The following is a 13,909-nucleotide window of genomic DNA, read 5'->3' on the forward strand; positions in this document are numbered from 1 at the left end:
AGTTAAGAACATAAGAGAAGCCAATGTTGGATCAAGCTAATGGCCCATCCAGTCCAACACTCTGTCACACAGTGGCCAAAAATACCAGGTGCCATCAGGAGGTCCAGCAGTGGGGCCAGGACACTAGAAGCCCTCCCACTGTTGTCCCCCCCCCCTCCAGCACCAAGAATACAGAGCATCACTTTCCCCAGAGTTCTTATCTATACCTCATGGCTAATAGCCACTGATGGGCCTCTGCTCCACATGTTTTCAAGGAGTAGAATCCAGAGGTTCTCCTCGTGTTGCCGGAGCTTTGTAAAAGAGGGTGTAGATCTTGTCAGTTCTGACTTACACATGCATGATGGTTGCTTGGGTTTGTTTGTTTTTAATTTAGAAGTATCCTGAAATTCCTTGCTTATCAAGCTTTTCATTCTGTTCTGTGTCCCAGGTTTTGGCAAGCAAGGGCAGTTGAGAGTTTCTTGCGAGGTGCTACTTCCTATGCAGATCAGATGTTCCTGTTAAAAAGAGGGCTCCTAGAGGTAATGCTTGTTTTTAGCACTAGTTTATGTGAAATCAGCTTTGTAAAATCTAATTTTCTGCCCAGAAGCTGCTTGTGAGCTAGACTCTTAATATGAGTTGGTCACTACTACAGTAAGGGATGGAGAATTTTGGGGTTTATGTAAACTTTTGGAAGTCCCTTTACTGTGCCTTCACAGCTCTGATTCCACACTTGTGAAATGCTAGATTGATTCTCTGTTAAAGGATTGTTAGATTAATCCTCTCTCGCCCTGACCCAGATAGCCCAGCCTAGCCCAATCTTGTCAGACCTCAGAAGCTAAGCAGGGTTGGTCTGGCTAGTATTTGGAAGGGTGACCTCCAAGGAATACCAGGGGCATGACACAGAGGCAGGCAGTGGCAAACCACCTCTGAAACATCTCTTGCCTTAAAAACAAAAAGTCTAGCTCACCACCAAAAGAGCTAGAACTTCTGGCTGCCAGACAATCTCCAGATCTCCTGGCTATACTACATATACTGCCATACAATTATTAATCCTCTGTCACTTTTGCACTAGGTTAAGAAACCAGTCACTTTACCAGTGACCTGTAAAGTTCTGAAAACATGACTTTGTTTTGAATTTATGGTAATTTTTTCCCTTTTCAGCATATTCTCTATTGCATAGTTGACAGTGAGTGCAAATCACGAGATGTCCTTCAGAGTTACTTTGACCTTTTGGGAGAACTAATGAAATTCAACATAGATGCTTTCAAGAGATTCAACAAGTACATCAATACAGATGAAAAGGTAAATCTAAACCCCACTTTCAAATAAAATCTCAGCCTTGTACTCTGAACAGAGCCTAACATCTCCATGGTTTCTTTCTTTTCAAGTTTCAGATATTTTTGCACCAGATCAACAGTTCACTAGTTGATTCCAACATGCTGGTTCGTTGCATTACTTTGTCTTTGGACCGCTTCGAGAGCCAGTCAGACATTAAAGGTAATAGGTTGCTCATTTATTTGGAGCCAAGTTTAAACAATGTGTCTAAGGCTTATTCAAAGAGCAATCCTGCAGCATGTGATAGCTGCTGAAAATCCATTCGCTGACAGTTTTCAAGAAGAGGCTGGATGAATATTTGTCAGAGATGCTTTAGGCTGGTCCTGCATTGGGCAGGGGGTTGGACCAGATGGTCTGTATGGCCCCTTCCAATTCTGATTCTATGATTCTAAATCACTGGGCGTATTGACTCCTTGAAAGTGGTGAGTAGGTTGTGTGCTGCTGCTGTCAAACATGAGATTGAGTTCTTTGCAAATCCAAGTGCTGGTTTTCGGCCAGCATGTCTAAGGATAGGGAGGGAGCCAAAATCATACTCCGCCGTTTCAGAGGGATTTCCAGCAGCCACCGTGTGCCCAATGGTTGCATGAACTGGCCATAACGCCGTTTCAGAGGGATTTCCAGCAGCCATCGTGTGCCCAATGGTTGCATGAGAAATGAGCAGAACTTGGTTCCCTAGTTGTACACCATTATTACTGTTGAATGAGTTGCTGTCAGAAGGGTTTTCTCTGAAGTTCACAAACTAGTAATTTTGAACTGCTTTCAGTTGCAGACTTCTCTGCCCTGTCTGTATAATAGCTACATTGTGGATGGAAGCAACTTGGCAATGACACCTGACTTTTCAAATATGGTGGTGTGACTTGGTTTTCTGAGTTTTTTAAAATCTAACCACTGGTTTGTTTTCTTGGCAGTTGCAGAAGTCTTGTCTGAGTGCCGGCTGCTCTCTTACATGTCACAGATAAACATGAGAATGTCCTTCCTCTTTCGGCTCATTAATATTATTCATGTACAGACGCTCACACAGGTAAAAAGCTGGTGCTGAGTTGCCATGGAAATGCTGACACTTAAATGTGACTGGTGTGTATCCCTTTGGGCTCAAGCTCCATAAATGGGCTTTGGGATGCCTGGTTCCCATGACACTTATTTGTTTTTATTTTCTTTAGGAAAACGTTAGTTGTTTGAACACGAGTTTAGTTATTTTAATGCTGGCCCGAAGGAAAGACAAGCTCCCCTTCTATCTGCATAAGCTGCAAGAGATGGAGTACATGGAGAAATACCCTGGCTTCATCCTGAATAACTTCCACAGTCTTCTTCGTTTCTGGCAACAGCATTACCTCAACAAGGACAAAGACAGCACCTGCTTAGAAAACGTACGCCAGCAATTCCATCTCCTTTAGCATTTTATCTATTTAGCATATTTTTAATCCTGCTTTTCTCTTCAGTTGGGCCCCAAAGGTGATTTGCAAAAATGACTAATTTAAACAGATTTAAACATGGTAAAGAAACATGTAAGGAAGCAAAAAGTGCACAAAGCCCCCTGGGTTGAGCTGATATTCCCACCTGGTTAGTCCATCAGGCCATAGGATGTGAGCCAAGGGCCAGGAAATCTTTGGCTCCTGCCACTTGTTTTGTGTCCCAGCCACATCCAGGCTTTAAGTTCCTGCATCAGGGGGAAGGCAAGCACCCTGCCTAAATTTTACAAGCTGGCAGCCATCTTTCCACAATTCCCCTTCCTGCTGCCACACGGAACTCCACTTCTCTTGTTGTATCATCTTCTGTGGTGTGGCCCATTGGGGAAGAAAGAGCTTTTTTGAAGGATTAAATCAAATAAGTGTTCTGGTCCCAGTACCAGTTGTTAAACTGTGGCCAGTGTGGTGTGATGGCACCATGTATTTTATGAATGTGAAGTGAAGAATTTAAATACAGTGCTTTTGCCTGCAGTTTCCTGGTAAATTGCTACAGATTTTCTGTGTTCTAGGGCTACATCCATTTAATATTTTATTAATGTAGGCAGTTTTCATCCTCTACTGTGTTGGATGAGTGAAATCACTGTTTAGCTTAAGTGTGTTAAACAGAGTTGGATATTTTGGCTGATACAGAAAGGCTGTTAGTAGAAGTACCTGCAAGATTGGTTTATGCTTCTGAGGACAACATCCCAGCCACTGTGTGCTATTGTATATCTCACAGTTATCACCCAAACACCCCATGATTAACATGGAGTTCTTAAGCTGGGTGATGGCCAGTTCTGGTGCAGTACTTCCTGCCAGAGAATGATGGCTGTGGTGAAGGAGGTATGGGAAGTGCTGTCAGGATCACATCTTGGTATTGCCTGCAGAATTCATGTCTCCTGTGAAATGGTGCCTTCATTTTACAAAGGAAAACAAGCTTCTTACTCTTATAGCTGTGGTAGGGGAGTGGACCCCAAATAGCTTCTTTCTGTCCCAATGACTAGCATAAGCAAATCTTACAAAATGACCTCTCTGCAAATGTTGCATAATTATCAGCAGACCTCTGCTTTTCTTGACATAGGTTATTCATATTTAAATGCTCAGTGTCCAGCCCAGTATGAGAGGAATGTTTAGAATGAAGTGAGCCACTGCAGAGCAAACACCTAAGTTGTTGAGTGAACACCATGTGAAAAGGAAGTCCAATTCTGAGTTACGTTAATCACCACAGTTATAGGACTGTTCAATTCTGAAATGAAAACAGATTTTTGTCTTACATAAAGCAGCTTTTATTGAGCCACTTGTGCATATAAGGACATGTGTCAAGCCTTCAGAGAGAATTCCATGTTAAATCTACGTTTTGAAAAACTTAGATTCTATTTTTTTAAAAACCAACTTTAACTGTTCACATACTTCCCAAAGCAGGATGGGTGAAACTGTACATGCAAGTATTCTGATGTGAATTCAAGGTGATTTGGTGTATCCCTGAGCTTGGCAAATGGGTGAGGATAGGCCTAGATCAGAGCCCTTGGTGATAAGTTTAAGCACTATTATCCAAATACAGCTAAGTTTCATTGTCATTTGCTATTTCGCTGTAGCCAGAACTTTACTCTCTATTTTTCCCCCCCTTTACAGAGTTCGTGTATTAGTTTTTCCTACTGGAAAGAGACTGTATCTATACTGCTGAGTCCAGATCAAACATCACCTTGTGCCATAGTTAGCTACATTGACAAGGCATACATGGACATTGACAGAGATTTCACCGAGGAGTGAGGCTTCTACTTCCAATGAACTGTTCTTCAGAGGGAATCTTGCAGGCAATGGATTTTCAGGGATACACTGTGTGCTGTGTGCGCCAGCTTGGAACTATGGAATGTTACCACGTTTGTTTTCTTCCTCAAGCTCTCTTCAAAGAACAAGACTCTGCAAACTTCCTGGGCAACATATTCAGGGATGTTCGTGTTCTGTAAAGAAGTGTCGGCAGAAAGCTCGGCCTTTCCTGCTCAATATGGCCAGAATCCATTGAGTGTGATTGATGGGATTCTTGAGACATGCAGTTATTAGCTGTGGCACTTCTTCCCAGTTTATCAGAATTAGCTTTTAAAGCACAGACAACTCCCTGGGCTGTCTGTACTCAAACAGGCTGGTTTTATGGGCACAACGAATGCACGCCAGCCACACTCAAGCCACCATTGAAGGGTATTTTATGCTTTCCTTTGTATTAAGATTTAGACCTGACTGGGGTTTTTATTTTATTTTTTAAAAAAATTCTTGGAGTTAATAGCTGTATTTTGGAATTGTTCCCTCCTGATCTGTGTCCAGACCTCCTGTTTTGTTTTGTTGTGGTATTGCATTCAGAGGTATCTCTGTTCCTGCTCTCCGTTCTGTGGAAATCTCTTGTCTCCAGCTGATTTTTACAGTGTTGTGTAGAACAGACATACGTTGTGCTGATGGAATTAGTCGGAGACCTAGCCTTGTCTAGGTGCTAATAAATTAAAAAATTACTGACCGCCCTACCCCCCCCCTAATCATTGCAGCCTGACCATTTGTCAGTAACTGGTGTGAGCTCAAAGTTGCCTTCCACAGTCCTGCTTTGGCTGAATATGCGATCCATCTTGAACAGGAGTCATGCTGACCTGCAGTCCTGGGAGTTCAGGCTTAGGCTACAATTGCAAATTAACACCTTTAATTCTGATGTATGTATTTTTATTCCTGAAATAGAATAGTTAATGGGAGGTGTCCACGCTTCATCTTGTGGTATTGGTATTAGATGCTGCCAGAGCTATTGGGATAACCTTGAGCTTCAGATGCATTGTTCAGCAGTTCCTGAGCTTGCTGTTGTAACTGCCAGTATTAAAAGCAGGTTACTCGGAACATGAATAGTGTTTGGAGTTTAAAAACAAAAACCTCTCTAGAGTGAATGTTTTGTTGCAATACTGTGCTAAAGCACTTAAAAGGGTTTTTTAAAGCATCAAGAACCCTTTTCCTCAGTTTTAATTATTCCAATTGCCCCTCCATGTATCAGGCATTGTGACACAATTTTCTCTATGAAGGAAAAATAAATGCAAATGAATTGGCCCTCAGCTATGCAAATAGTTTTGCAGTGTCTTCATAAAGTGTAATTATTTGGGGGGATGAGGAGAATATGTCCTATTTATTCCCTCTCCCACCATCTTTTCCTGCACTATTTGCTGCACCTTATTTCCAGGTCAAGGTAATGGAGAGAACATCTATTTGTACTTGGGTTTGACACCGATACTATCTTAATTATTGAAATCTTTTTTGAGGAACTATAAAATGAAAGCCTCCCACTTCTGAAATAAAAAGGATAGTATAATTTTCACACAAAGTCTGATCTCCTTGATTTGAAGAGTCCAAATTGGTTATGTGTCTATTAGTGGAACAAAGCAACATTTGCTGTGATTTATGCTTAGCTTTCTTTACAGTTTGTCTTCAAATGCAGCATTAAATGAAAACCTAGGTGCAAATAGCATACCTGCTATACTACAGGAACCACCTTTAGTCTTTAAAGGGAAAAATATGCCAAGTATATGTTTAAACATCTCTTTGAGGAACTTTGTGCCACTGTCCTGACTTCACACAACCAACATGCCTGTAACAGATGCCACTCCCAAATGAATCTTTAAGTTGGGAGAGGCTTTGATACAATTAGCTGCCTCTAAATTTTACATTTTTCTTTACTGGGTTGATCCCTTTTTCATAGTTCCAGGTTTCTTTTGTGTGCTATTCTTTAACTGTGCAATAGCCATATATTTCAAAATAAATTCTCAAATCTGGATGCCTTTTTCAACAGTTTTCATTATCAATCGACATTGCCCTGCCATAAAGCTGCAAGGAAAACACTAAAACCTAACATTCATCACTGTTTTCCCCCCTTAATGGTCAGGCTGTTTTTTTGTCCTTACAAGTTGGCTTGAGTGAGACTGATTTCTCTAGTGTGAACTCCTTAGCTACTTCTGGGGGCAGCTCAGTGGTTTCAGCCATCATGTTCTGTACACGTTTGGGATTTATTGGTATCAGCTATTTCAAGGACGTGGGTTGGGAATATTTGACTCAGGCCACACCATTTGCCTTCTAGTTCTCACAAGGAGCTTCTGGGTCTGAAAATTCTTCTGTCACAGCTACTCCTGTGGAACCTTCTCTGCAAATGTTTAGAGACTGCAATGAAAAGTCGGATTAAGTACAAATGACTGTTATGAAGAGCGATACCCATGAATAAAATGTGGCTAGAAGACTGAAGAGGCCCCTGATGACTAAGCTGACTTTGGTTTGGTTATCACTCAAGGAATGGCAGAAGTGGCCAGCAAATGTTTCTGGAAATTTTAAATATGTCAAATGGGCTGATGTTCATGCTGCTCAGATTAATGCTGATTTACTAACAGCACATAAACATGTTAAATGGTAACTATTAAAGAAATTTATTTTAAAAAACTATGCTTGGGAAAATGTCATTCTTTTGCCTACTGAACCTTATAGTGACAGAGTTGTACTTCATATTGGAGAGGTGTAATAGACTTTATTATTGTATCAGGCAGGGCCTCCATCTATGGTAGGCATCTTCAGGTAGGGTTGACAAGTGTTAATGCTTCACACCTCCATGAGGATTTCACAGTCTCAACAGGCAATTTAATGGGAATGACTGTATTCAAGGGAAAGGGCTTCAACGTTCACTCCCAAGACTTATTTACACAACAGGCAGCAGATGCTGAGTTTAATTGCATGAAGTTCCACATATTTAGAAAATGTGGAAGCCTGTAGCCTAGAAACAGAACATGCCTTTGGAAGGAGGCAACTATTCCACCTCCATTTACATTGTCAGGAATGGTCTGCCCTGTGGGCTTGCCAGGAGATGGTTCAGCAAACAATACAGGGGTGAGGTGTGCAGAATGGGCCCAGGTGGAAAAGTGACTCATGTGAACATGACTGTTGTTGTCGCCTGTGTCGTCAGAAGATTCCCAGGGCAGAACTAGTGCTCATCTGCTCCTCGGCCCAGTAAACCACTTTTAAAAGGACCACAATCATTTGAGGCCTATTTACATGCATTTTGAGACTCCTATTTTTATTTGTGACTTGAGGCTGGATCCAGTGAAAGGACCCTGTAGAGATCGTGCAAGGATCACAGTCCTCTGGGCTTTCCTTGCCCTCTACAGCTATTTTTGGCCCTAGGAAAGTCAGTAGCCACATATGTCATCAGGAGGCTGCAGTAGAGAGGGGCTTCTTCTGTCAGAAGAGCTCTGCTCGTCTAAGAGGCAGAAGAATGTGATTTTGCCCCCTTCCCCATTGCAGCCATCCTGGACCCACATGGCTACTGTGGGTTCCATGACCCCAGAAAAACTTCCCTGAGGGAGGGAAAGACTGCCTGAGGGGAAAGAAAGCCAGGAAGATTCACTACTACCAGTGCTTTCCACTGACAAATCCCAGGATCCAGCGTGTGTGTGTGTGTGTGTGTGTTTTGTCTTCGTGTTCTAGTATTGATACGTCTGGTAGCGTCTAGCATGATCATGATCCGAAGCTTTTCTAGCTTACCATGGGCATGTGATGTTAGTCGAATTCGTACTCCATCCTTTTGTGTGTGTGTGTGGGGGGGTGATCCTACAACATGACCTTACATGCTAAAGCACAACACAAGTGCTTGAGAACAGGGTGGCTACTGCTGGTGAATGCCATTCTACAAACCATTATATGATCTGCAAGTCCAATTTTTAAAGGAATGCAATGTTTCCATGACTCCTATATCAAATGCTCCTCTTACGGGGTGGGGAGATGCTGCTGTCGAACGACAGAGTTGTGGTTGCTAGTCCTTCCATAGGCAACCATCCGTGTGTTCAAACCTTGTTTCTTCACAGTCGTGAAATGCGTCATCACAAACACAGCATGCATGTGTACAATCACCTTTTTTTGGGTATACTACCCAAATGACAAATGTGTTTGCGAACTGGGGTTGCATAGAAGACTTCTTACTGTCTTAGCTTGGACTTGTTTTCTGAATTCATGTTCTCGGGCAGGGCAGAGCATCCAGTGATGTGCAACTTTAGACTTTCATGACGAAAGGCGCACATTTGGCTTTCATCCTGCTTCTAGTGAAGAAAGCAGGACCGCTGCCTGGGTCTCTTGTTTTTTTGACCAAGAGGCTTCTCGAAAGCAAAACTTCCCACCCCCACCAACTCTTCCTGTTTTCCAGCCACCACTAGATCTGGTTTGTGCTGGATCTGGAGCTTCAGGCTCCTAGGAATATTGAAGGGAGTGGGTTGATACCAACCTAGAGGCTTCATTATTGGCAGAGCATCCAGATCTATGAACAGCTTTGCTGCTGATAGAGCTTCCAGCTTCTCCCACCTCCAGAAACACTCCACTCTGCTGGTTGGAGGTGGTTCCTTCAGTTTCATGCAGATGGGAGCATGTCAGACACAAGCACACCTTCTCTGGATGAAAGCCAAGGAAGCCCCCTGCCTTAGGCTGAGTGGAAAGCCTAAGAAAACCAGTTGGCATTCAACTGGATTACTGAATGTCCCATCAGTGCATGTCCTCTCTCCAAGACGGAATGAAATACTAGATGTACCCTGAAAGTTCAGTCTTTGATGGACATCAAGACTCTGTATTTCCCTATTTCTAATCAATTTTTTTTCTTCTCACCTTGACACAGAGAGTACTCCATCTTTCTGTGTTATACCTCTGAGGATGCCAGTCACAGCTACTGGCGAAACGTCAGGTCCTACAATGCCAAGACCACAGCCATACAACCCGGAAAATCTACAACAGCGAATTTTTTTATTGTTATCCTTTAGGCGGATCCTTTCAGCTTTCCTTTATGGCACTTGTTGACTATTGGTCTCATGCTGGTATTTATCCTTAGATGGAGGCTAGGCAATAACCTTTTCCCCTGCCCTCTTTTCTTCTGTCTTTGATAGTTTTAGTCTGTGAGTGTGTGTTCATACTCGTTTTGAGTTGTAACTAGATCTCAGCTGTAGTATTTCCAAAATAGGAAATGATTTGCTTTCCCCATCCCCAAATGTGAAGCCTCTACAAATCTGGGTGGAAGGAGACACCAATCATTGGAGATATCCTCTTGTCTGACAAGAAAGAACCTTCATAACTAATGTTCACATCTCCTCCAATACTTACAAATGGGTCAGAGACTTCTGGTCATGAATACTAAGCTTTATTTACTAACTACAGAGATGATAGATGGCTGTTGCAGCCATTTACATCCATACACATGCAGGCATGATGGAAGAGGAGTTTCCCTGTGGCTTCATTCTTCATGCTACTAAGAAAAACACAAAAGACTTGATTCAAACTTCAGTTGCAATATGCAGAATCTTCCTAAGCTCCTGAAACCCTCCCACTTGGCTTTTCTGCGAGTATTTCTTTTGGTTAATCTGTAGCCCTCAGATGCAGTTGCTGTACTCAAAAGCAGCTATAACACACGCCTGCAGCTCTGCAATGGTGGCGCTTGGCCCCTCTTGCTAAGACGTTCAAATACCACATTGGTTCAAAGCCAGTTTTGATGTGCCAGCTTTTCCCACAGGAAAAGCTGCTTTCCAGCTCTGCTCTTACCTTCAGTGTTACAACCTCCCTGGTACGAACCCGCAGCTTGTTCACTTGTGTCTCAGCGATGTCAGCCCTCTCCTCGGCATCATCCAGCTCATGCTGCACCTTCCGGTATTTCACTAGGTTGGAGTTGGCCTGCTGTTCCTACAAGTGGAAGATGGAATTGGATATCGATAGAAGCAAAACAAGCGTGATGTTTAGAAAGGAGACCACCGTGCCTAACACTGACTTTGCCGGGCATATGGCAAGGGACTATGGGTGGTGGTGAAACATCATCGTGCCCATCTGAGCCCAGATAAATGGGCTTGTGCACAGACAGCTTAAGATGACTTGCCCTAATAGCCTGTGCTCCACCGGTACAACCCAGACCATATTGCCAGCTGACTGTCGGATGCCCGCCATTGTTAGATTGTGCTAGCACTTTATGTATTGTTTTAGATCTACTTTATTGTCATCTTATTAATTTAACTGTTTTATCTTGTTATAATATTATGTAAGCTGCCCTGGGCCTGGTTTGGTGGGGAGGATGGGATATAAATGAAATAAAATAAATGCTGTCCAATCTGAACAGCCCTGGGTTGGCATATTAAAGACTAAAGGTTCCCTTGCTCGAAAGCCAGTTGAGTCCGACTCTAGGGTTGCGGTGCTCATCTCCGTTTCAAAGCCGAAGAGCTGTCCGAAGACGTTTCTGTAGTCATGTGGCCAGCATGACTAAACACCAAGGCGCACGGAACGCTGTTACCTTCCCACCAAAGTGGTACCTATTTATCTACTTGCAATTTCTTGCTTTCGAACTGCTAGGTTGGCAGGAGCTGGAACTAGAGACGGGAGCTCACTCCGTCATGCGGCAACTCGGGTCTCGAACTGCTGAACTACCGACCTTCCACAGCCTGCAGTTCAGCGTCTTAACCACTTGAGCCACCGCAGCTCCTTATTAAAGACTACCTGATTATTAAAAGTGGTGCCATTAACAATCCTTGCGGGGCCAAATGGGCTACTGGCTAGTTCCTCCCGGCTTGGGCAACCGGCTTGCCCATGCAGAGTTATACTTACTGCCTCCTCAAACTGGCGCTTATAGCTCTTGACTTTGCTCTGCAGCTTGTCAATCAGCTCCTGCATTCGTCCCAGGTTCTTTCTGTCCTCTTCAGTCTGAAAAAGCAATTGTTAGGGTCAGCTGGCTCAGCTTCAGTATTATTCTCAACTCGACTCTATACATGTTTAGCCCTGGCAGCATCGCTTTCCACAGAACAAACATGCTGTCTTCGGCTCTCCCTTTCTACTCTAGGCGCACTCCATGTTCTTCTGTTGAATCAGCAGGAAGGGCCTTGTGAAACACAGGCCCCGGTCACACGAGAGGTTTTGAGCCGGGGGCGCAGCAAATCGGCGCGATTCCACCACAACATCTGGGAAGTGTTGCGCACTCGTCCCCGATCCGGCCCTTCCGCCCAAAACGCTGCAGCAAAAATAAACCACCTACCGAGGTGGTTCTTCCGGCAAGGCCGCATCAAGGCCGGCCGTGGGATCGCCGGCGCGTCCTTTCGCCGGCGCATCCCCAGCTCCTGGCTGAACTGTGCATGTTTACACATGCGCAGTTTGGAAGCCTCCCCCTCCCGACCGTGGCTTCCTCCCCGGCATCTGATCGTGCCGGGGAGCAACGGCGCTGCGGCTCAGGGGATCCGTGGGATCCCGCCGCGGCGTCTCTATCTTGGTGCGGCTCTAATTAGCCGCACTTTGCCCATTGTTTTTTCTGCGGTGTGGCAGGGACCACAGCAACTCTTCCAGTCTTCCTGTGGTACTTTCCCTTACTCTCTTCTCTTCTGCCCATTCCTTCCAAGGGCACTGTGCATGGATACAGTAGACAGGTGTGCACTGTGGGCAATCAAAGTTAGCTCTTATTCTAGGTCTTCCCTTCGATCAAGATGGCACAGGAGCAAGAGAGTTGGAGAGTGCTGTTAATAGATATATGGAACTGGCGAGAAAGAGCTGAAGTAGTGGCTGTACCTGGTAAGTCAATTCCTTGATCTTGCGTTCATATTTACGAATACCCTTCTGAGTCTCCGCAAACTTCTTCTGTTCTACATCTAACTCTCCTTCTAGTTCTCGCACCTGAAAAAGAGGGGGAGGGATGAGTAAAGTTTTTTCTTCTTTCTGGGTTGCAGATCTAGAAAGAAAGACTGAATTGCCACACTGTGTGGTTACCATGAAGGGGACTGTCCTAAGCCACCACCTTCCACTGGAAGTCTAAGTCTGAGACTTGTGTCTCTTGGAGAATGTATGCCTTCACTCAGATGTTTGCTACACAGGGATGGGCTTTCCCACTGCTGCAGCAGCAGCTGCTGATAAACCCAATAGCAAAGGAGCTACCGCTCAGCATGTTTCCTCACATTTTCCTGCCCCAGTCGCCATGGTGAAGGCCACTGTCCTCATAATGTGCCACAAGGGGCTTTTCCAGGGTTTTCTTGTATCACCAGCTGACATATTGTTACAGCGTTATAACAGTTGCTCTGTCTGGTTCTCTGTTTAAGGGCTCCTTAGGTAACCGTCCTTCCATCAGAGAACCCCCTGCCATCAGAGAAAGTGACTATAGGCATAGTCACCATGCCATCTGTCTCATACTCACCCTGGCCTCCAGTTTCTGGATCTGCTTCTTGCCTCCCTTGAGGGCAATCTGCTCAGCCTCATCCAGGCGCATCTGCAGGTCCTTGATGGTCTGCTCCATATTCTTCTTCATCCGCTCCAGGTGGGCACAGGTGTCTTGCTCCTTCTTCAGTTCTTCTGCCATCATGGCTGCCTGGTTGCACAAAAGCCAAAGGCTTAATTGTAAGGCCCCAGAGTAGTCCTGATCTGCTAATATCTCCTGCAATCAGGCTTGCTAGGGTAGTCCAGAGGATGCTAATATAGCTTGGCCGCACATAAGCATGGTTTGCTGCAAAACACTACTTGAGTCTTTATTATCCATCCAACCAGCCTACATTTTTGCAGTGGCACCACCCACCCTCATATTGAAACTCTTCGATCTTTCAGCTCCTCTTCACCTGATCAGTTTGGCCCTATGTCTTGGTAGGTTCTGTACATACATGATGGTGTAACTGCAAGCTGTTATCCCAACTGGCAGTGCCTGGCTCAGTCCTTCAGCCACTCCATCGACCTCACCAAGGCTGGATGCATCAGTGTCAGATGTGCTGCATCTTAGCTAACCCTATTTGTGCTTGCCTTGGCAGTCCTGTATGCTTTGCCTAGATCTTCTCTCCCTATGGCAAACAAAATTCATAAGCGTGTGCACCAGGACAATGCTAGAAAAGTAAAGCCTTTGTTTCAATGCCAACTAGTCCTCCTACAAAACAAAATAAGCTAGAGTAACACTGAGGTAAGACCAGCCCTGGCCAGTCATTACCAAGAGAGGAGTGCCCTGATGAAGATGGAATAAAGAGCCAGCTATGTCCATTCAGGGCTGCTATCATACTTGTTTCAAGGATTCCCAGTTAAATACCAGAAGTGAGACAAAGTTATGAACCCTAACCCCCACCCCACACACAAAAAAATTCAGAGCTTGGTATCAAAAGTTACACCTCCAATTCAAC

At 44.4% G+C, this 13,909-nt stretch overlaps 2 protein-coding genes across 3 annotated transcripts in view; one reads left to right on the plus strand and one right to left on the minus strand.

Annotated features, from left to right (window-relative positions):
• Nucleotides 1-4,660, plus strand: part of TRPC4AP (transient receptor potential cation channel, subfamily C, member 4 associated protein) — a 35,422-nt gene extending 30,762 nt beyond the window's left edge. The window contains exons 14-19 of the mRNA XM_015425264.1: nucleotides 428-518; nucleotides 1,141-1,281; nucleotides 1,368-1,476; nucleotides 2,223-2,335; nucleotides 2,475-2,681; nucleotides 4,392-4,660. Of these exons, the coding sequence (XP_015280750.1) occupies nucleotides 428-518; nucleotides 1,141-1,281; nucleotides 1,368-1,476; nucleotides 2,223-2,335; nucleotides 2,475-2,681; nucleotides 4,392-4,529 (799 nt within the window). The 3' untranslated portion in view covers nucleotides 4,530-4,660. The remainder of the gene's footprint in view (nucleotides 1-427; nucleotides 519-1,140; nucleotides 1,282-1,367; nucleotides 1,477-2,222; nucleotides 2,336-2,474; nucleotides 2,682-4,391) is intronic.
• A 5,262-nt stretch (nucleotides 4,661-9,922) lies between these two features.
• The window catches only part of MYH7B (myosin, heavy chain 7B, cardiac muscle, beta), a 59,568-nt gene continuing 55,581 nt past the window's right edge, over nucleotides 9,923-13,909 (minus strand). Inside the window, exons 39-43 of one of the 2 annotated variants that reach the window (XM_015425262.1) lie at nucleotides 12,949-13,119; nucleotides 12,330-12,434; nucleotides 11,382-11,477; nucleotides 10,335-10,472; nucleotides 9,923-10,041 (exon numbers count right to left, since the gene is read on the minus strand). In XM_015425262.1, the coding sequence (XP_015280748.1) occupies nucleotides 10,030-10,041; nucleotides 10,335-10,472; nucleotides 11,382-11,477; nucleotides 12,330-12,434; nucleotides 12,949-13,119 (522 nt within the window). In that variant the 3' untranslated portion in view covers nucleotides 9,923-10,029. Of the gene's footprint in view, nucleotides 10,045-10,334; nucleotides 10,473-11,381; nucleotides 11,478-12,329; nucleotides 12,435-12,948; nucleotides 13,120-13,909 lie in introns of both variants that reach the window. The other variant, XM_015425263.1, reaches the window with a different exon arrangement.

This window comes from Gekko japonicus, unplaced genomic scaffold, assembly GCF_001447785.1.
Source record: "Gekko japonicus isolate JY-2015 unplaced genomic scaffold, Gekko_japonicus_V1.1 scaffold2, whole genome shotgun sequence".
Lineage (NCBI taxonomy): Eukaryota > Metazoa > Chordata > Lepidosauria > Squamata > Gekkonidae > Gekko > Gekko japonicus.